The sequence below is a fragment of the Symphalangus syndactylus genome, chromosome 13 (genome assembly GCF_028878055.3).
Source record: "Symphalangus syndactylus isolate Jambi chromosome 13, NHGRI_mSymSyn1-v2.1_pri, whole genome shotgun sequence".
Classification (NCBI taxonomy): Eukaryota; Metazoa; Chordata; class Mammalia; order Primates; family Hylobatidae; genus Symphalangus; species Symphalangus syndactylus.
This window is the reverse complement of record NC_072435.2, coordinates 56,211,084-56,232,697: the sequence shown is the minus strand read 5'-3', so window position 1 is coordinate 56,232,697 and position 21,614 is coordinate 56,211,084. Positions and strand designations below refer to the sequence as shown.

Genomic DNA, 21,614 nt, shown 5'->3' with positions numbered 1-21,614 from the left:
CGTGCAGGGGACATCCCACTTGCCCACCCAAGGGAACCTTGCCATAGAGGTACCTACTTAGGAATTAATTTAAGTTTCATTTCTTAAATTTTAATTTTTATTCTTTTTGAGAAAAAGTCTCACTCTATCGCCCAGGCTGGAGTGCAGTGGTGTGATCTTGGCTCACTGCAACCTCTGCCTCCCGAGTTCAAGTGATTCTCCTGCCTCAGCCTCCCGAGTAGCTGGGATTACAGGTGCACACTACCATGCCCTGCTAATTTTTGTATTTTTAGTAGAGACGGGGTTTCACCATGTTGGCCAGGCTGGTCTTGAACTCCTGACCTCAAGTGATCTGCCCACCTTGGTTTACAAGTGCTGAGATTACAGGCATGAGCCACTGCGCCCAGCCTAATTTAAGTTTCATTAGGACACAAAAATGTTTCACCTCCCACAACCCTCTTTGGGTTGTTTCCCTCTAGGAATAGGATTTTTTTTTTTTTTTTCAACTTTCTTGTACAGCTCTATCACCTGGCAGCCTGAATGGGATTGAAGGCTCTTCTGTTTTGCTGCTGACTTGGAGTCAGATGACTTTTCAGAATCTGTTTTTGTGTTTCATTCCTTCTGGTTTGTTGTGAGAAGTGTAGACCCTGAGATGTGTTCTTAGATCCAGGCTGGAGGGTTCTCTTACTGTGCTCTGAAGTTGTCACTTTCCAAATTATTTTACAGCTTTAACATACCTCGTGCCAAAAGAGAGCTGGCTCAACTGAACAAATGTACCTCTCCACAGCAGAAGCTTGTCTGCTTGCGAAAAGTGGTGCAGCTCATTACGCAGTCTCCAAGCCAGAGAGGTCTGTGCTTGGGAAGGGGCCTGGCCAAGGGGTAGATGCTACATCCAGATGAAAAAGCAAAGAGTGATGCTATCTTAAGGGATTTTTATGGGGCTGGGTGCGGTGGCTCACCTCTGTAACCCCAGTACTTTGGGAGGCCAAGGTGGGAGGATCACTTGAGGCCAGGAATTGGAGGTTGTGGTGAGCTGTGATCACACCAGTGCACTACAGCCTGGGTGACAGAGCGAGACCCCTTCTCAAAAAAAAAAAAAAAAATATAAAAAAAGGAAAGAAAACAAGTCAAGAAAAAGTCAGTAAGAAAGAGATATAGCTATGTGTATAGATAAGGGATGATCCTGAGTGTATCGAATGAAATAAACAGGAATGCATATGGTAGACTTCCAGCCAATAGCATCAAAGAATGGGGGATAGCTGTTTGGCCATGATGTGATGGCGAGCTCATGTCCTGGACAGATGTGCAGGAAGCAACAGCAGGAGCCTCTTGGAAAAGTGGCTGGCAGGGATGGGAGGAACATTCACAGTTTGCTCTTTTGTATTGTTTGAATTTTTAAATGTGAATGAATTACTTAAGATTTCAAAATGGAAAAAAAGTGAAACTCCGCATGGGCAGTGGACTCCGTGTCTATCAAATGGAAGTGACCTTAAGAAGGACCTTAGTGACTTTAGGAAGAAAGAGACTTTTGGTGATGGCTCTGGGCTCATCTTCATTTTGTATCACTGCAACCACCTCCCTGGGCTCTTTCAGTGTCCAAGGGGGTGGCAAGGCGTGGTCTGCTTAGAGTTAACATATATGTATTTTTTTTCTTAAGAGACAGGGTTGGCTGGGCGTGGTGGCTCACGTCTGTAATCCCAGCACTTTGGGAGGCTGAGGCAGGCAGATCACGAAGTCGGGAGATCGAGACCATCCTGGCTAGCACGGTGAAACCCTGTCTCTACTAAAAATACAAAAAAAAATTAGCCGGGCATGGTGGCGGGCGCCTGTAATCCCAGCTGCTTGGGAGGTTGAGGCAGGAGAATGGTGTGAACCCGGGAGGCGGAGCTTGCAGTGAGCCGAGATCGCGCCACTGCACTCCAGCCTGGGCGACAGAGTGAGACTCTGTTTCAAAAAAACAACAACAACAAAAAAGAGACAGGGTTTCACTCTCACCCAGGCTGGGTGCATTTGTAGATCACTACATCCTTGAACTCCTGGGCTGAAGTGATCCTCTTGCGTCAGCCTCCCAAGTACCTGGGATTACAGACATGCACCACCACCCTTGGCTAATTTTCATATTTTTTTGTAGAGGTAGGGTCTTGCTGTATTGCCCAGGCTGGCCTCAGACTCCTGGCCTCAAGCAATTCTCCTGTCTCGGCCTCCCAAAGCACTGGGATTACAGGCACATGCCGCCATATCTGGCCTGAGTTATTAATACCTTGTTTTGGTCATGTTCTGAAAATGCTGGGTATTCTTTCCCCCCTGGACCTGTTACCTGATCAGGACGCTGTAAAGGAGCTTGTGCAATGACATTTCTCCCTCAATGTATGATCCCCCGATACGTGGTTTCACAAGGTGTGCGGTGGTAGGGAGTTGATACGCTTGTCAGTCTGTTTGAATCTCATGATGGCATTCAATGTGTGTTTCCCCTTTGCAGTGAACCTGGAGACCATGTGTGCTGATGATCTGCTATCAGTCCTGTTATACTTGCTTGTGAAAACGGAGATCCCTAATTGGTAACATTTTCTGTTAAGGTGCTCTTTTAAAAATGGCAGTGCTTGGCCAGGCGCGGTGGCTCACGCCTGTAATCCCAGCACTTTGGGAGGCTGAGGTGGGCGGATCACGAGGTCAGGAGATCGAGACCATCCTGGCTAACACGGTGAAACCCCGTCTCTACTAAAAAATACAAAAAAATTAGCCGGGTGTGGTGGCGGGCGCCTGTAGTCCCAGCTATTCAGGAGGCTGAGGCAGGAGAATGGCGTGAACCCAGGAGGCAGAGCTTGCAGTGAGCCGAGATTGCGCCACTGCACTCCAGCCTGGGCAACAGAACGAGACTCCGTCACAAAAAAAAAAAAAATGGCAGCGCTGCACTGTGGTAGTTCTAATGTAACTCTAGGAAAAGCCCACCTTCAATTGGACACCTGTTATGAGCTAGGTGTGGGGCCTCCCCCCGCTTCATCCATCCACTTACAGATGGGGAAACCAAGGCCCAGAGAGCTTACGTTTCTTGTTCTGGAATGAGTGTCTAGACAGTGGTTGAGCAGAAAGCTGATTGCCATTCTTTCTGGTCCCCAAACCCATAATCTCTCCCCCAGAACCCACAGCTCAGTTTATAGTAATCAGCTTGCTAAAGACTATTTCAGGGAACTAGCTAGTCATTTTACTTGTGTTCCTAATCGCACACGCTCTGCAGAGAGACCCAGGGGATGGTGGTTGTAGCTTCCTGAGCGAACTGACTGACTAGATATTTGATCAGTCGCCCAAGCCAATAATATTTTTTTTTTTGCAGAAGTGTGACTTGGATAGACGACAACATAACTTTTTTCTTCCTTTCATTAGGATGGCAAATTTGAGTTACATCAAAAACTTCAGGTTTAGCAGCTCGGCAAAGGATGAACTGGGATACTGCCTGACCTCATTCGAAGCTGCCATCGAATATATTCGGCAAGGAAGCCTCTCTGCTAAACCCCCTGTAAGATCTCACCCCTGCCCTGGCCTTCCTTTGTGGGCATCATGGTTCCCTTGATAGGGTGCTGGGGTTGGTATGTGGGCAGAGGGATTCTTAAATTGCCTCCCAGGAGTGGAGCCTCAGCTGTTTGAGGGCTGTGAGTCTTGAAAATCACTCAGTGAAGAGAACACCAAGCCCCCAATTGGTGGTAAAAGTTGGTGGGTTATCATTGGGATTTACATTGTTAATATCCTACTTTAGTCCCCATCCTCTCCAAAGACATGTGGGTGCAAAGGGAAGCCAGAAGTATGGAATTTGGATTTCTTGACCTTGATAGCCAAGAATTGATGTCACGGGATCCCTGGACTGTCACTTTTCCAGCCGGAAACCTCTGTGGCTGGTGGCTCCTTTGCCTGAGTTTTGTTTGGGCCTGCCGGGCTCATTTCACCCTCTTGGCCTGGCAGGCTGCGCTCGGCTTGCACTACTGGCCTGGATCCCACGCCTGCCAAGGGCGAGCCAGGTGTGGAGTGGCGAGGGGTATGTGAGCAAGTGCGGGGTCTTGCCACTGCACACAACCAGGTGTGACGACTGAGGTGGGGTGGGCAGCTCCAAGTTGCTTGTACAGGGTCCTGCTCCATGCAAGGCTGCAGCTGGAGCAGACATACTGTAGGCTGCTTCCACAGTGGGCACTGGGGAACACAGTGGCGCCTGGAAGCTTGGAGACACCAGGAACTGCAGAGCCCCAAAGAGGGTGTCATAGCCCTGGCTCAGGGAACTCCTAGGTTGGGATCCCTGAAGGGCCAGAGCTCTTCTCTCCTCTCGTCACCTGCAATGTAGTGAGTCGGGAGCATGTTTTAGCTCTGTTTATGTTACACCTCTTTCAGTCCTGCCATTCGGTGGGTCCTGAGTTCTTGTCCCATGTCCAGGAAGAATGAGGTACGTAGACTAGTGGAGGGTGAGCAAGGCAGAGAGGAGCTTCACTGAACGGCAGAATAGCTCTCAGTGGGCAGCTTCTTTCCGCGGTGGGCAGCTTCTTTCCGCAGTGGGCAGCTTCTTTCCGCAGGCAGGTTGTCCTGATGAGTCAAAGAGGCCTGACGTAGGTAGCTCCTTCCTGCAGTTGGTAGTCCCAACATCTGTCTGAGTCTGGCTGAGTCCGGGGTTTTTTATGGCTCAGAAGGGAAGGAGTATGTGCTGATTGGTCCATGGGTGGGTCTGGAGAAAGCACTATGAGTTCTCACTCTGGGCCGTGGACTCCACTTGGAACTGACAGTCTGGCCCCCAGGCTTCAGGCTGTCCCTGTCTTAAAGGTGGGGCTTCACTGGGGACCTGCCCCTTTCCGCCCAGGAGCCTGTCTGCCTTCTGCCACCATCAGCATGCTGGCCAGTGCACCCAGGCTGTTTGTGCCAAGGGGCATCTGCAGGCCTGCACCGAGCTGCCCTCAGCCCCTACCTTGGCTACTCTCCCATGCTCATCAGCGCCCAAAATCTTGGAGGGGTCTGAGGCATCATGAGGCTGGCGTGTCAGCGTCACCCCAAGCATGTGCACACCTGGCTGGGTTGCCACAGTACCCGGGCTTGGCCTCAGCTTTCCTCCGAAATTGAAGTCGGTGCCAGGAGTGGGGAGGAACGGGAGCAGGCACTTACGAGCCTGCGGGGGCAGGGGTGCTTCCTGGGCCCAAGAGCGCAGAGTTGCCTGGATCCAGAGCTGCGGCTGGGCGGCTGCAGCTGTGCCTGGGAGTGCAGGGCTCCTACCCTGCCAACTCAGTAGCCTGTTCCTGGCTCCTGTTGGCCCTGCAGAGTGTACAACCCTGGCCGCGCCTCCTCCGCTGCAGCTTGAGTCTTTGCAGCAGCTGCTCCCGATGGGCCGCCACTGCCATCTGTGAGACCATTAATGTGTGCAATTTGAGGACTCAGTGGCCTTGCCATTGTTTCCTTGGTTGTTATTGAGCGTTGGCTGGAGTCGGTGGGGGTGTGAGATTATATTTCTACGTGAATCATGAGAATCTTGAACCATAGTTGTCCTGCTGGCCTGTTTTACTACATACCAGTGAGTAAAACATGATCATACAGAAATCACAAAGTTGAAATCAACAAAATGAAAAGATCTCTGTATTACAAGGTGAGAGTGCCAAGGATTGAATGTTCATCTTTGTCAGACTTTGATGTAGAATCTCCCAAAATAATGATGAGCTAAAGTGTCTGGGAGACAGCATCAGCCTGTCCAGGCGCCCTCAGGTGCAGGCAGTTCCATCACATTCATTCATTATTAACATGTTCTTGCATTTTCAGTCTTTTTCCTACCCATGTATATTTTACATAATTGAAATTATGTTGTGTGCTGGGCTGGGCACAGTGGCTCACGCCTGTAATCCCAGCACTTTGGGAGGCCAAGGCAGGTGGATCATCTGAGGTCAGAAGTTCGAGACCAGCCTGGCCAACATAGTGAAACCCTGTCTCTACTAAAAATACAAGAATTAGCCGGGCGTGGTGGCAGGAGAATTGCTGTAATCCGGGAGGCAGAGGTTGGCGTGAGCTGAGGTTACGCCACTGCACTGTAGCCTGAGCGACACAGCAAGACTCTGTCTCTCATATATATATATATATATATATAGAGAGAGAGAGAGAGAGAGAGAGAGAGAAAGTACTGTTTTTTTCCCAAAAGAATAGCTTAATTTTTTCCTAATTAGAAGACTAATATTTGCTTACAAATAATATTTGCAGTCTATAAAATGGCAGTGAAGACAACAAAAACTTCCCATAAACTTACTAGCCAGGGGTGACACTTATTAATATTTTAGCATTTGTCTTTTTTTCTGTGCATACACAATTGTATCTCTCTCTTTTTTTTTTCTGATGCATGTGAGCCAGCATTTTATTCATTCATTTCTTGTATGTGACGCACTCGATGACATCCTTGGCCCGAGATTCTTTGCCACAGTCCTTAACTGCTACATAGTTGCAGCTAGCCCCTTCATGGGGTTTCTCCTCTCTGTCAGTTTTACAGAGGCCTTACCCATTCCCTTTGTTTCTCATTGTCATCAATCTTAATTAGTTTGACCTGGTGTTCAGCACCTAGGGTCTCCCCAGTGTGGCATCTGCAGGCTCATCACAGCTGGATGCAAGCACACCAAGATGGGCTTAGCACTCGTCTGAGGCTTTGGCAGCTTGGGGAATTCCATGTGCTAGGCCACCGTGGATGAAGGCATCCTTCAGCACCCCTTATAAATCAGTGTTAACATCCATTACACCGCCAGCAGCAATGTCTTCCTTGGCCACGGCAGGGGGTCATGGGTGCAGCAGTGCATCATGGGTGCAGCTGTGCAATGTCTTCCTCAGCTACGGTTGTGGGTCATGGGTGCAGCAGTGCAAGACCTTCCTCAACCGTGGCAGTGGGTCACGGGTGCAGCAGTACAATGCCTTCCTTGGCTATGGCGGTGGGTCACGGGTGCAGCTGAATCTTGAACACACCTGAGCATCTGCCTCCACATGACTTGGCGGTAGCAAGGAATGAACACAGTTATCTTTTTAACCAAAATTTTAGATCATGATCTCGCTGTATTCGTTGACGGTATTCAGGTACTTGATGAAGAATCAATCTCTGCTCTTCTCTGAAGTCTGATTTAATTCCCCCACTCGGCTGCCAGTGAAATTGGGGGTCATCCATCGCATCTCAGATGTGGCTGGCTGTGGCTCTTCTGAAAAGTTACTTTCTTCTGCCGTGTTTCCATATTTAGGGGGAAATCAGCAAGATTCTAGAGTATGTATGTGGGCTGGGTGCAGTGGCACATGCCTATAATCCCAGCACTCTGGGAGGCTGAGGCGGGTGGATCACCCAAGGCCAGGAGTTGGAGAGCAGTGTGGGCAACATCGTGAGACCTTGTCTCTACAAATAAATAAATAAAAAATAAATAAATAAATAATAAGAATGTGTATGTGTGTGCTCTTGTGCCTCTACCTATGTGTGTGTGCAGCATCAGAATTTCTGTTCATTTCCATGGCTGGGGAGTAAGAATTGTGAATTTGACTTGTTTTCTATGAGGCTCTGGGAACCTGTGTTTCTCTCACCGTGCCTGCAGTGGTTTCTGCCCTGCCCTCTGGTTCTTGCGCTCTGATTGGTCTGATAGTTCACTCCCTGGCCGGCTTTCCTGCCCTGCAGAGGAATCACTCTGCTGTGCCTTGCTGGGCCCACGGTGTCTCTGGTCACCTGGAAAGAGGTGTCCACCTCTCGAAGATGCTCCCATCCCCTTGCTGCCCCGTAGCGTGGCTGTCTTCTACTTTCTCATTTTCTGTGGAGGCCTTTGCCAGGTTGTAAGGAGGTGGCTGACCAAACAGTATCCGTCAGCTTCTCACGCCTCCTTTTATTTCAGAAAATATTGCAGGCACATTGGGAGTAGTATTTGAGAGGTTGCTTCTCTCGTGCTGGTGTTGGTTTGAGGGTTTGAGTCCAGTCTTTCTTTTTTTTTTTTTTTTGAGACTGAGTCTCGCTCTGTCACCCAGACCGGAGTGCAGTGGTGCAATCTCGGCTTAATGCAACCTCCACCTCCCGGGTTCAAGCGATTCTCCTGCTCAGCCTCCCAAGTACCTGGGACTACAGGCACGCACCACTACGCCCGGCTAATTTTTGTATTTTTGTGGAGATGGGATTTCACCATGTTGGCTGGGCTCATCTTCAATCCCTGACCTCAAGTGATCCACCTGCCTCGGCCTCCCAAAGTGCTGGGATTACAGGTACCAGCCACTGCCCCCAGCCTGAGTCCACTCCTTCTATAGGCTCAGATGTCTTGGGCGTGTCTGTTTGTCTCTGCATCTGGGCTGTAAGGATGCCCCTAAGGATAGTGTTTAGTTTGGATGGGCAAGGGAGGGTCACAGCCCAAGGCACCCCTCTTGTTGTCAGGGTGTTGGACCCTGGTTCTGCCCTCCTGGATGGAGTATGGTTGGTTCTGGTGAAACCTTGAGACAGGTATGCATCATCCTCATGGCTGGCTGTGAAGCCCACCCTGCAGGTATTGAGAGATGCTCGTATATTTACTGTGGCCTGTAATTGACGGAGCAGGCGTCGTGGCTTCCTTGTTGTTGTGATTCTGTCTGTATTATGGCCTCTGTCTTAGCTGCTCACTGGTTTAAGTAATGAAGCTCCCTTTAGGAATGTAGAGAGTCATTGCTATGTATTGATGGTGTTTCCTAGGGAAAAATCCCAAGTGTATCTCCTCACAGCAGAAGAGGTTTCTGAAAAGTATTAAGGACTAAATATGAGGACATCGAGTTAGATTTTACTATTGATTTTAGATAATGTAGTTTCACGGAAATTTTCTCTGCAAGATATACTTGAGGTGACCATAAGCATTTTATTTTTCTTAGAGACAGGATCTCTCTCTGTCACCCAGGGTGGAGTGCAGTGGTGTGATCCTAGCTCACTGCAGCCTCCAACTCCTGCGCTCAAAGGGATCCTCCCGCCTCAGCTTCCTGGGTAGCTGGGACTACAGGTGTGCGTCACCACACCCGGCTAATTTTTTAATTCTTAAATTTTTTGTAGAGATGAGGTCTCGCTATTTTGCCCAGGCTGGGCTTGAACTCCTGGGCTCATGTGATCCTCCCACCTCAGCTTCCCAAAGTGCTGGGATTATAGGCATGAGCCACCACACCTACTCAGCATTCTTTAAGCATGTTCATAAATGAAGACTTCAGCTTTCTGAAAATAAATTACTGGGATGACTCTAGAGTTACCTTTGTGAATGAAAAAAAGAGAGAACTTTGAAAGAATCTGAGTTGGGCCTGGTCACTCATGCCTGTAATCCCAGCACTTTGGGAGGCTGAGGCAGGAGGATCACCTGAGGCCAGGAGTTTGAGAGCAGCCTGAGCAACGTAGCGAGACCCCCATCTTTACAAAAAATTAGCCATGCATGGTGGCACACCTTTAGTCCCAGCTACTTGGGAAGCTAAGGTGGGAGGATCACTTGAGCCTGGTAGTTCAAGGCTGCAGTGAGCTATGATTGTACCACTGCAGTCCAGCTTGAGAGACAGAGCAAGACCCTGTCTCAAAAAAAAAAAAAAAAAAAAAAGATAAAAGACAAAAACAAGAAAGAACCTGTACCATTCGTGGCTGCAGCTTTGCATGCTTCTGGCCTTCCTTATATTACTGGGTTTCTCATAAAAAGGATTTACTCCTTTCTCTAGTAAGTCCTTGCTGATACCCCCTCTCTTCCAATAGCTCATTCTTCCCTGAAGATTCAGTCTTGGGAGACCTACCTCTCTTCATCACTGCTGTCTAAATTGTTAACCAGAGTTGCGGCAAGAGTGCTGGATTTACGCGGATAACAATGTGTGATGTTTCTCTGACCCTAAGCTGCTCAGCTGTGAATTGCGGTGTAAAGCGGATTGTTAGAGCTTTATATAGCACACAGCAGCTGGGGGCAGAAGTGCCTCTCACAGGTGCTGGTATTCATTTGCTAAGTTAACCCTCCTGGGGGACTGCTGGGAGGACCCTGCTTGGCAGCCCACCCCAGGAATGGCCTATCCCTAGAGGTGCTGTCAGCTCTATCTTTAGGTGGACCTCCAAGTCAAAACTTAGAGGGCTGTAAAGAGACATCCTTATTCCACAAATTTTTCAGGGTTTGGGGGTCTTCTGGCAGCCGCTGGCTGGAAAAAACTCCCTTTAATTCCCACCAAGACCCTTTTTCAGGAAGCGAATTTGTTATTACACGGTTTGGTTGCAGGTGCTCAAGGAAGCATTCAACAGTCTTGCAAGAAATGAGTTAATAAAGTATTATGAAAAGTATCTAGAGTTTTGCCTTTTTTTTTTTTTGAGATGGAGTCTTGCTCTGTCGCCCAGGCTGGAGTGTAGTGGCACAATCCTGGCTCACCGCAACCTCCACCTGCCGGGTTCAAGTGATTCTCCTGCCCCAGCCTCCTGAGTAGTTGGGATTACAGGCGCCCGCCACCACACCTGGCTAATTTTTGTATTTTTAGTAGAGAGGGGTTTCACCATGTTGGCCAGGCTGGTCTCAAACTCCTGACCTCAAGTGATCCACCCATCTCGGCCCCCCAAAGTGCTGGGGTTACAGGCATGAGCCACCGTGCCTGGCCTATTTATTTATTTTTGAGATGGAGTCTCTCTCTCACCCAGGCTAGAGTGTAGTGGTGTGATCTCAGCTCACTGTAACCTCTGCCTCCTGGGTTCAAGTGATTCTTCTGCTTCAGCCTCCCAAGTAGCTGGGACTACAGGCATGTACCACCACGCCCTGCTAATTTTTTGTGTTTTTAGTAGAGATTGGTTTCACCATGTTGGCCAGGCTCGTATCGAACTCCTGACCTCAGGTGATCTGTTTACCTCAGCCTCCCAAAGTGCTGGGATTATAGGTGTGAGCCACTGTGCCTGGCCATGTGGCCATATTATTTAATAGGCACATCCACAAAGCAAAACCCCTCTCTTTCCTGCTGGTTGACAGTGGGAAATCGAGACCAGCTTGTGAAATGGCTTTCCTGCCCAAAGGCCCCAGATAAGACAGCAGGGAATTGGGCTGTGCAGGCATTTGGTCAGAGGCTTGAGGGAGGGAGGGCAGGGCAATGTGAGTTTCCATCTGGAGGATGATGGTGTGCGTGTGCCGCATTCCACGCTGGAGATGGCACATTCCACATATACACGCAGTCAGGGTGCCGCCGCCATCCCCTTCCCCGCCAGGAAGCAACCGTCAAAGCCTCCACTTCCAGGAAGCCCTTCTTTCCGCCTGACGTCAGCCCATCCTCCATCTCAGCGAGCAGGTCCCGTATGAGACGGGAGAGAGGCGCAGCCTGTACTGCTCTGAAGAGACAGCCAGGGTTGTTGCTGAGGTGCTGGGTTTTGAAGGATCTGCACTGACGTCTCGTGGTGTGTTTGGTTTTTTCCCTGCAGGAGTCTGAGGGATTTGGAGACAGGCTGTTCCTTAAGCAGAGAATGAGCTTACTCTCTCAGATGACTTCGTCTCCTACCGACTGCCTGTTTAAGGTGAGATACCAAGACGTCTCTGTGGGTAAAGGTGGGTGTGGAACGCTGCATCTCTTGGCGTCTCTATAAAATCCATCAGGGTTGGCCAGGCATAGTGGCTTATGCCTGTAATCACAGCACTTTGGGAGGCTGAGGTGGGTGATCACCTGAGGTCAGGAGTTCAAGACCAAGTGTGGCCAACATGGTGAAACCCCCGCCTCTACTAAAAATACAAAAATTAGCTGGGTGTGGTGGTGCATGCCTGTAGTCTCACTGTTCGGGAGGCTGAGGCAGGAGAATCTTTTGAACCCAGAAGGTGGAGGTTGCAGTGAGCAGAGATCATGCCATTGCACTCTAGCCTGGGCGACAGAGAGACTGTCTCAAAAAAAAAAAAAAAAAAAGAAAAGAAAAAAAATGATCAGTGTGGTGGTCTGCATAAACCCTGAAGTTCCATTCTGTGCTCAGAATGGGCAGTAGGAATGCTGAGGTTTTAAATTTGGGATCAAGGCCGGGTGGGGTGGCCCACTTCTGTAATCCCAGCACTTTGGGAGGCCGAAGTGGGAGGATCACTTGAGGCCAGAAGCCCGAGACCAGCCTGGGTAACATCATGAGTACCCGTCTCTACAAAACAATACAAAAATTAGCCAGGTTTGGTGGCGGGCACCTGTAGTCCTAGCTGCTCAGGAGGCTGAGGTGGAAGGATCAGTTGAGGCCAGGAGTTGGAGGCTGCCGTGAGCTATGATTGTGCCGTTGCACTCCAGCCTGGGTGGCAGAGTGAGACCAGCACGTTTCCCCACCTCCCCTAGCGTGCTGTGCTGTAGCTGTGCTGGGCGGCACATTGTGGGCGCAGGCCAGGCCTCTTGCTTTCTCAGTTCCGTGAAATACCACTCGTTCTTCCAGGCCAGCTCAGTGGCGCCTCCACTGGCAGCCCTGGCAGAGCTGATGCCTCCGCTGGGCTCGAGGAGCCCATTGTCAGATGTTTGTGGGTGTGTGCACTAGGTTGGGAACACGGTGCCTGACTTCCTGGTGGTCTGGTCACCTGGCACATGGGGGCAGCTCCCTGCTCAGGCACTGGCCACAGGCAGGCCGCTGAGGTGACCACAGGGCAGTCCGTGAGTGCTGGGCGAGGGCAGAGCCCTCTGGGGGAGGCTGCTGTGCTTCCAGGTGACCTGGAGCCAGAGTGGGTCCCGGGGAATGAGCACGTCCAGGAAGCACAGGGTGAGCTCTGCAGGTTTATGTGTTGATGGGGTTTCCTGCTTATTGCAGCTATTCTCTTTCCTTTGCAGATTGAGGCTCTATTAGAATAAAAGAGGATCCCCTAGTCCATAGCAAGTATACAAATAATAATAATAAATAAATAAAATACAAGATGAAGCTGGGCGTGGTGTTGTGCACTTGTAGTCCCAGATATATGGGAGGCTAAGGTTGGAGGATCACTTGAGCCCGGGAGGTTGAGGCTGCAGTGAGCTCTGATCATGCCACTGCACTCCAGCCTGGGCAACATAGCAAGACCTTGTTTCTAAAAAAATAAATAAATAAATTCTGTTATTTATCACCCTGTAGGGATTCACTAAAAAAAAAAAAAAAAAAAAGAATACAAGAGGAACAGGACTGAGGCTTTTTCTAGTGAGGTGGCAAAATCCACACTGATGTTCAGAGATGTGTTGTCTGCCCGCCGTTCCTATTGCTTTATGAATTTTGTCATGTTATTTTTTTTGTTTGTTTGTTTTTGTTTTTTGAGACAGTCTCGCTCTGTCACCCAGGCTGGACTGCAATGGTGTGATCTTGGTTCACTGCAGCCTCCACCTCCCGGGTTCAAGTGATTCTCCTGCCTCAGCCTCCCGAGTCGCTGGGATTACAGGCATCCACCACCACGTCCGGCTAAGTTTTGTATTTTGAGTAGAGACAAGGTTTTAACATGTTGGCCCGGCTGGTCTTGAACTCCTGACCTCACATGAGCTGCCTGCCTTGGCCTCCCAAAGTGCTGGGATTATAGGCGTGAGCCACCGCTCCAGGCATGTTATTGTTTTTTTAATTATGGAAAACTGTTAACATTTCCAGAAATAAAGAGAGTAGTAGAATGAGCAGGCCGCCATTGTGCAGTTGTTCACCTCTCCTCACCTACTTACCCACCACCAAGATGATTACGAAGGAAATGCCAGAGAGCAAATCATTTCATCCATAAACGCGTAGATGAGCATTTCTAAAAGGACTCTCGGCCAGGCTTGGTGGCTCACACCTGTAATCCCAGCACTTCGGGAGGCTGAGATGGGTGGATCACTTGTGGTCAGGAGTTTAAGACCAGCCTGGCCGACATGGCAAAACCCCATGTCTCCTAAAAATACAAAAATTAGCTGGACGTGGTGGCGGGCGCCTGTAATCCCAGCTACTAGGGAGGCTGAGGCAGGAAAATGGCTTGAACCCAGGAGGCAGAGGTTGTAGTGAGCTGAGATCATGCCACTGCACTCCAGCCTGGGAGACAGGATGAGACTCCATCTCAAAAAAAAAACCAAAAGGACTCTCAAAAAATTTACTCCTAATAATTGAGTAATTCCTGCATGTGGATAGCATCTTGGATATCACTTTTCAGCACATTGCATCAGGTAACCAGAAAGAAGTGGAGAGACTTCTGAGCCAAGAGGACCACGATAAAGATGCCGTCCAAAAGATGTGTCACCCTCTCTGCTTCTGCGATGACTGTGAGAAACTCGTCTCTGGGTAAGAGGGTGCTGGTGGAGGCTCAGCGTGCCAGGAAGCAGGAGACAGAAGGCCTCCTGGACCTACCTTCTCCACTGTGTGCTGTGTGACTGCAGTTAAGGACTGTCCTCCCTGCCCCCCAGCTGCCTCTGCTGTACAGTGGAGATGATAACAGCTGCCCCTTTGGAGAATCAGATAGGTTAGAGGTTGTCAAAGCACTTGCCCACTGGCGGGCCAGCTCCCAGGGTAGGCCGGTTATAGGGCCTGCCCCAGCCTCAGAAAGGGAGTTTTAGGATGGGAGGAATGTCAGTTTTTCTCAGTAACATTTTTGGTTTCCCATTATCCTTGTCAGGCTTTTTTGCTGGGTGTGGAGGCCTAAAGGGTTGGTGGGGGAGAGACTCCAGGGCCAGGTGCCTCTGTTCTTCATGCTGGGTGAGCCCTGGGACAGTGCCAGAGACACACCTCTTGGCATCCTGTGAGCCGTCTACTGTCCGTGGCACCTGCCTATCTACTTGGTCAGGGAGAGGCTTTGCTGTGCCATTCCCCTGTGTAGTTTTCTGCCTCTTCTGTATTTTAGGAGGTTGAATGATCCTTCAGTTGTCACTCCATTCTCCAGAGACGACAGGGGGCACACCCCTCTCCATGTGGCTGCTCTCTGTGGTATGTGGTCCTGGGCTGGCCCCTAGGGGCTGTCACAGCAAAGGGATGGTGCCCAGGGTGACCCAGCAGAGAGGCCTGGCGGATGGGCTGGGGGTTGGCAGTTGGGGCTGCATCGTGGGTCCACCCTCCAAGGGCGGAAAGGAGAAGAGGAGCAAATGTTCCACAGGCTTCGACAGCCAGCCTGCTGCCTCCTGCGCTGGGTGAGCCCCCCTGCATGGTTCCCACGGCATGGAAACACTGCTTAATGCTGCCCCAGGCTGGGGGCCCAGCAAGGAAAGGCTTGAATCTGAACTACAATAACGGTCTCAGAATCGTCAGCTTGCAGTTCTTGTGGCCCTGCCTTTAAAAAATATTATTATTGTCTTTTAAAGTATACATTTGGCTGGGCATGGTGGCTCATGCCTGTAATCCCAGCACTTTGGGAGGCCGAGGTGGGCAGATCACTTGAGGTCAGACATTTGAGACCAATCTGGCCAACATGGAGAAACCCTGTCTCTACAAAATATACAAAAATTAGCCTGGCGTGGTGGCGCATGCCCATGATTCCAGCTTCTTGGGAGGCTGAGTCAGAAGAATCGCTTGAACCTGGAAGGTGGAGGTTGCAGTGAGCTGAGATAGCACCACCGCACTCCAGCCTGGGTGGCTGAGCGAGACTCTGCCTCAATAAATAAATAAATAAATAAATAAATAAAAAAGTGCACATTCAAGATAGAAAACATAAGGTCCTCCAGAGTCCCCAGCCATCCCTGTCTCCCAGAGATAGTTGTGATTGATGAGTGTCTGGGGTGTCTGCATGCTTGTGTGGATGCATAAAGTGTGCGGTGCTCTAGGGCTCATAATACTCTGTTGTGTGCTAGTTTTCTGTTGGCACTATGCAAGAATATGTTTACTTGTCAGTATTTTTTAATGGCTGCATAATATTCCATCTTATGAACTGATCAGTCATGGAGCCTCTGGAAGTCTAGGGCTCTTTTCCATTATTTTTTATTGTTGAGAGGTGGGCTTTCGCTGGGTCCCCTCCAAGGCCCACCCCAACGTGTCCAGAGTCTGCAGAGCCTTATTTAATATTAGCTGTAGTTCCTCTCTAGCAGAAAAAGTATCTACCGTGTGTTTCATGCCCAGGACTAGGAGGGTGCAATAGTGTTGTGGTTTTATAGTTAAGGTGTGGAAGGCCTCTGTGCCTTCCTTCTCCATTGTGACGTCCTTCTGCTCTGCAGGGCAGGCATCCCTCATCGACCTCCTGGTTTCCAAGGGCGCCGTGGTAAATGCCACAGACTACCACGGGGCCACTCCGCTCCACCTGGCCTGTCAGAAGGGCTACCAGAGCGTGACGGTGAGCAGTGGTGCCTTTGTGACGGGCTGTCGCTTTGCTCCTGTGAGCTTGGTTCTGCGCGGTGACTGTACGGTCATGCTGGCTACCCTGCACCCCCGTCTCCTGGTGCTGTGCCCCCCTCGTTCCACACCAGCTCTGCTGCAGCAGTAGTCAGGGAGTACAAGGACTTTCTGGGTCTCCTGGACAAGATCGTTAGGTTTAGATTTGAAACTTCCTGGCCGGATGTGGTAGCTCACACCTGGAATCCCAGTGCTTTGGGAGCCCAAAGCAGGAGGATCACTTGAGCCCAGGAGTTCAAGACCAGCCTGAGCAACCTAGGGAGACCCTGTCTCTACCAAAAAAAAAATTTTTTTTTTAATTATTTGGGCATGATGGTGTGTGCCTGTAGTCCCAGCAACTTGAGAGGCTGATGCAGGAGGTTTGCCAGAGCCCAGCAGGTCGAGGCTGTAGTGAGCAATGATCGTGCCACTGCACTTCAGCCTGGGAGACAGAATGAGACCCTCTCTCTAAAAAGAAAAACTTCCTGATCATCTGGGGGAAGAAAAGGTGGGGCTTTAGACGTTTTTCTTCAGTTTCTAAACTGTCAGGAAGGATGGGTGTTGGTTTAATTTGAATAGTAGCATAAATAAGATTGAAGATGGGAGTAAATGACCTCCCCCTGCTAAGACTGGAGACTGGGCCTCCCAGGGAGCCGGCTGTGCCCTGCTCATCGCTTTCCTTTATCTCCGCAGCTGCTGCTGCTGCACTACAAAGCCAGCGCGGAAGTGCAGGACAACAACGGGAATACGCCACTCCACCTGGCCTGCACCTACGGCCACGAGGACGTGAGTGGCTCTTGCTGTTCCCGGGGGGGCTGCGTTCACCCTTTCCCACTCGTAGAGAAGTCGGGATTTCTCATTAATGTATTTTGTGTCGATAATTATTGGAACATTGGGTGTGTAAATTTTTTTAATATGAAAGGATGTTAGGCCAGGCACGGTGGCTCACGCCTGTAATCCCAGCACTTTGGGAGGCTGAGGTGGGCAGATCATCTGAGATCAGGAGTGATGAACATCTGAGATCAACATGGTGAAACCCCATCTCAACTAAAAATACAAAAATTAGCTGGGCATGGTGGTGGGCACCTGTAATCCCAGCGACTCAGGAGTCTGAGGCTTGAGAATCAGTTGAACCTGGGAGGCGGAGGTTGCAGTGAGCCAAGATTGCACCATTGTACTCCATCCTGGGTGACAGTGAGACTCCATCTCGAAAAAGGAAAGAATGTTTAATATATTACAGATGCCATATTGAAGTAACAAAGTTTAAAACAAGCCACTCATTATCTTATCCTGAAGTCAAATCATTTTCATTTATCCTTGCTACCATCTGGTTCTTACTTGTGTACATATTCAATTTTTACATTTTCTGTTTTTATTATTTACTTATTATTTATTTATTTTTGAGACAGGGCCTCACTCTGGCACCCAGGCTGGAGTGCAGTGATGGGATCTTGGCTCACTGCAACCTCCTCCTTCCGAGTTCAAGCGATTCTCCCACCTTAGCCTCCCGAGTAGCTAGGATTACAGGTGTGTGCCACCACACCCAGCTAATTTTTGTATTTTTAGTAAAGTCGGGGTTTCACCATGTTGGCCAGGCTGGTCTGGATCTCCTGGCCCCAGGTGATCTGCCCACCTCAGCCTCCCAAAGTGCTAGGATTACAGGAGTGAGCCGCCGCACCTGGCCTTTATTTTTTACTTTTTAAAATTAGAAAAACAAATTTTTTTTGAGACAAGGTCTTGTTCTGTTGCCCAGGCTGGAGTGCAGTGGCATGATTTTCGCTCACTGCAGCCTTAGCCTCCTGGCTCAAGCCATCCTCCCACCTCAGCTTCCCCTGGGACTAAAGGTACACACCACCACGCCTGGCAAATTTTTATATTTTTGTAGAGAAGGGGTTTCGCCATGTTGCCCAGGATGGTCTTACATTCCTGAACTCAAGTAATCCTCCCACCTCAGCCTTCCAAAGTTCTGGGAATACAGGCATGAGCCACCACTCCTGGTTCACTTTTATAATAATATCCAAGAATTGCATAATTTCCATTTTCACGTCCTGTTTCACCACTATGTGCTTATTTTTTCCTACCCACCCTCCCTCTGGCTTCTCTCCATAGTGATATATGGATAGATTTACACACGTGTGTGGGGCTCAGGCCTGGCCAGGTGGTTGATGTATGAAGATGACACCATGCCCTGTACGCTTCTGTGCCACTTGCTTTCCTAACTCAGCTCTACGTTACAGAAATTCTCTAGGTCAGTCCCTGTTGATCTAGCACATTCTGGTTTTTTTTTTTTTTTTTTTTTGAGACGGAGTCTTGCTCTGTTGCCCAGGCTGGAGTGCAGTGGCGCGATCTCAGCTCACTGCAACCTCTGCCTCCCGGATTCAAGCGATTCTCCTGCCTCAGCCTCCCGAGTAGCTTGGACTGCAGGCACATACCACCACACCCAGCTAATTTTTGTATTTTTAGTAGAGACGGGGTTTTACCATGTTGACCAGGCTGGTCTTGAACTCCTGACCTCAATTGATCCGCCTGCCTCAGCCTCCCAAAGTGCTGGGATTACAGGCGTGAGCCATCGTGCCTGGCCATCTAGCACATTCTTTAATAGCTGCAGTGATCTATTGTGTGTCGTGTCAGTGGTCTCCAAGACCACCCCTGGGCTCAGCCATTTGCTGGGAGGACTCACAGAACTCAGCATATAGTCACACTTGCAGCTGTGGTTTGTTACAGCAGAAGGACACAGAACAACATCAGCAAAGGGGACAAGCATGTGGTGGAGTCCAGAGGAGAGCAGGGGTGAGCTTCAAACAGTCTCTCTCGGCTGGGCACAGTGGCTGGCACCTGTAATCTCAGCACTTTGGGAGACCAAGGCCGGCAAATTGCCTGAGGTCAGGAGTTCAAGACCAGCCTGGCCAACATGGTGAAACCCCGTCTCTACCAAAAAAAATACAAAAATTAGCTGTGTGTGGTGGCACACACCTATAATCCCAGCTACTCAGGAGGTTGAGGTGGGAGAATCACTTGAACTCAGGAGGCGGAGGTTGCAATGAGCTGAGATTGTGCTGCTGTACTCCAGCCTAGGCGACAGAGTGAGACTGTGCCTCAAAAAAAAAAAAAAAAACCAGTTTCTTTTCATGGAGCCACACAGGATGGGCTCAGTTCTTCCAGCAGTGAGTTGGAACAACACACAGGAAGTGTGGGCCACTCGGGAGGCTCATTAGGAACTCAGTCCCCAAGAGTTAATGAAGGCTAGTCCCATAAGCACCTTGTGGACAGTGTGTACCAAAATGCCATACTCCCAGAAGAAACTCGGGCATTCAGCATAAACCACATTGTATAAAACAATTCAGACCCAGTGTGAGCCACCTAATCAGTTAGGGAATTTTGGGAACACTCCCCACATCCAGGCACCCGTAGAACGTTTCAGGCTGACAGGCAGTCTTGCAAGCAGGCCTCTCAGTGGTTAGCAGTCTCAGGCCTGCTGTGGTAACTCTGTTCTGTACATGGAGACATCACAGTTTTTGCAGCCACTTCTTATTGATTGGCAGTTTCATCCTTTTGAAAGCATGAGGCGTCCTGGCTGAGCGCAGTGGCTCACATCTATAATTCCAGCACTGTGGGAGTCTGAGGTGGGAGGATTTTTTGAGCCCAGGAGTTTGAGGTCTGCCTGGGCAACAGAGTGAGACCCCGTCTCTACAAAAAAAAAAAAAAAAAAAATTAAAAAAAAAAACATCCAGGCATGGTGGTGCATGCTTGTAGTCCCAGCTGCTTGGGAGGCTGAGGCGGGAGGATCGCTTAAGCCCAGGAGTTCAAGGCTGCAGAGAGCTATTATTGCATCACTGCACTGCAGCCTGGATAACAGAGAGAGATCCTGTCTCAAAAAAAGAAAAAGAAAAAAAAAAAGAATGAGAATGAGGTGTCCTGATCAGATACTGTGACACCTCTGAGTTCTGTCTGTTACTGCACATTTGCTTGGTGAGGAGGTTGAGGAGAGCACAGGCCTTGTCGAGGCTTGGTACATGCATGAGCGATGCCGTTTCCCCATCTCTTTGCAGTGTGTGAAGGCTCTGGTTTACTACGACGTGGAGTCGTGCAGACTTGACATTGGCAATGAGAAAGGAGACACCCCTCTACACATTGCTGCCCGCTGGGGCTACCAAGGCGTCATAGAGACATTGCTGCAGAACGGAGCGTCCACCAAGATCCAGAACAGACTGAAGGAGACGCCCCTAAAGTGTGCATTAAACTCAAAGGTAGCTCTTCCCATCTCTGAGGGGCAAGATGACTTTGAAAGAAGATCGATGTCCGTAGCTTAGGTCTTGGCCTCCTAGACAAATTGTGCATTATTGCCTGAGGGCAGACTTGGCTTGCACCCTTTCTGCCGCATGTGGGACGTCATCATTAATGGGTTTTACTGATTTATGTTATTTTTGGTTTGAGTGGGCGTTTTTCTCAGGGTTGTTCCAGGAACTCCTGCAGGCAGAGTTTGTTCTGGCTGCCGAGTGCTATTGATTTATTGGCAAATGGAGTGGATAGAAACGAGGCTCTGCAGGGGCAGGAACTGGGGAGGGAGCAGGATGTGTTGGAACTCTCTTTTCCCGGTGCTTCACCTTCAATGCCTAGAATCTTTATTGAGACTCGGCCAGTTCTGGACATCATTGAGTATGGTTTCTTTCATACATAATTTGTTAATGAGCTCACCTTTTTCTGGTAGTAATTTCTGGAGACAGTTTGGGGAGCATGTTGTGAAGTGCTCCCCTCTCGCGAGTCAGTGGGGCTTGGGGGTGGCTCACAGAGGCCAGTTCTCTGCACTCTCGTCTCCCGGCAGCAGAGCTGGTGAATGGCATCCTAAGAGAGGCGTGTGGCAGACTGACGGGGGCGAGCACAGGGCCCTGTGAAATGGAGACCCCAGCATGGGCATCCAGAATATCTGCAAGCCGAGGCTCCCCTGAGGGATTCTGTTCCAATCCAGGTCTCTAGGGGAGCCCCCTTTGTACAGGCCTGACTTTCTGCCTTTTTACAAAAATATTTAATTTTTTTTGTTGTTTTGAGATGGAGTCTCGCTCTGTTGCCCAGGCTGGAGTGCAGTGGCACAATCTCGGCTCACTGCAACTTCCACCTCCTAGGTTCAGGTGATTCTCCTGCCTCAGCCTCCCGAGTACCCGGGATTACAGGCGCCCGCCACCACACCTGGTTAATTTTTTGTATTTTTAGTAGAGATGGGGTTTCACCATGTTGGCTAGGCTGGTCTTGAACTCCTGACTTCAGGTGATCCACCCACCTTGGCCTCCCAAAGTGCTGGGATTACAGGCGTGAGTCATTGCGCCCAGCCCCAAAATATATGATTTTATAAAAGTAATAGAGATGCGATCTTAGTGTCTTAAATTCCTGGCCTCAAGTGATCCTCTCGCCTTTGCCTCCCAAAGTGCTGGCATTACAGGCGTGAGCCACTGCGCCTGGCCAG

The 21,614-nt window shown here is 49.7% G+C and overlaps 1 protein-coding gene across 5 annotated transcripts in view; it reads left to right on the top strand.

Moving 5' to 3' along the window:
- ANKRD27 (ankyrin repeat domain 27) overlaps nucleotides 1-21,614 on the top strand; it is a 79,510-nt gene that overhangs the window by 33,386 nt on the left and 24,510 nt on the right. For all 5 annotated transcript variants that reach the window (XM_055237099.2, XM_055237096.2, XM_063614051.1 and 2 more), the window contains 9 exons: nucleotides 706-827; nucleotides 2,459-2,537; nucleotides 3,361-3,493; nucleotides 11,357-11,449; nucleotides 14,019-14,146; nucleotides 14,703-14,785; nucleotides 16,003-16,118; nucleotides 16,850-16,942; nucleotides 20,206-20,403. In XM_055237099.2, coding sequence (XP_055093074.1) covers nucleotides 706-827; nucleotides 2,459-2,537; nucleotides 3,361-3,493; nucleotides 11,357-11,449; nucleotides 14,019-14,146; nucleotides 14,703-14,785; nucleotides 16,003-16,118; nucleotides 16,850-16,942; nucleotides 20,206-20,403 — 1,045 coding nt within the window. The remainder of the gene's footprint in view (nucleotides 1-705; nucleotides 828-2,458; nucleotides 2,538-3,360; nucleotides 3,494-11,356; nucleotides 11,450-14,018; nucleotides 14,147-14,702; nucleotides 14,786-16,002; nucleotides 16,119-16,849; nucleotides 16,943-20,205; nucleotides 20,404-21,614) is intronic.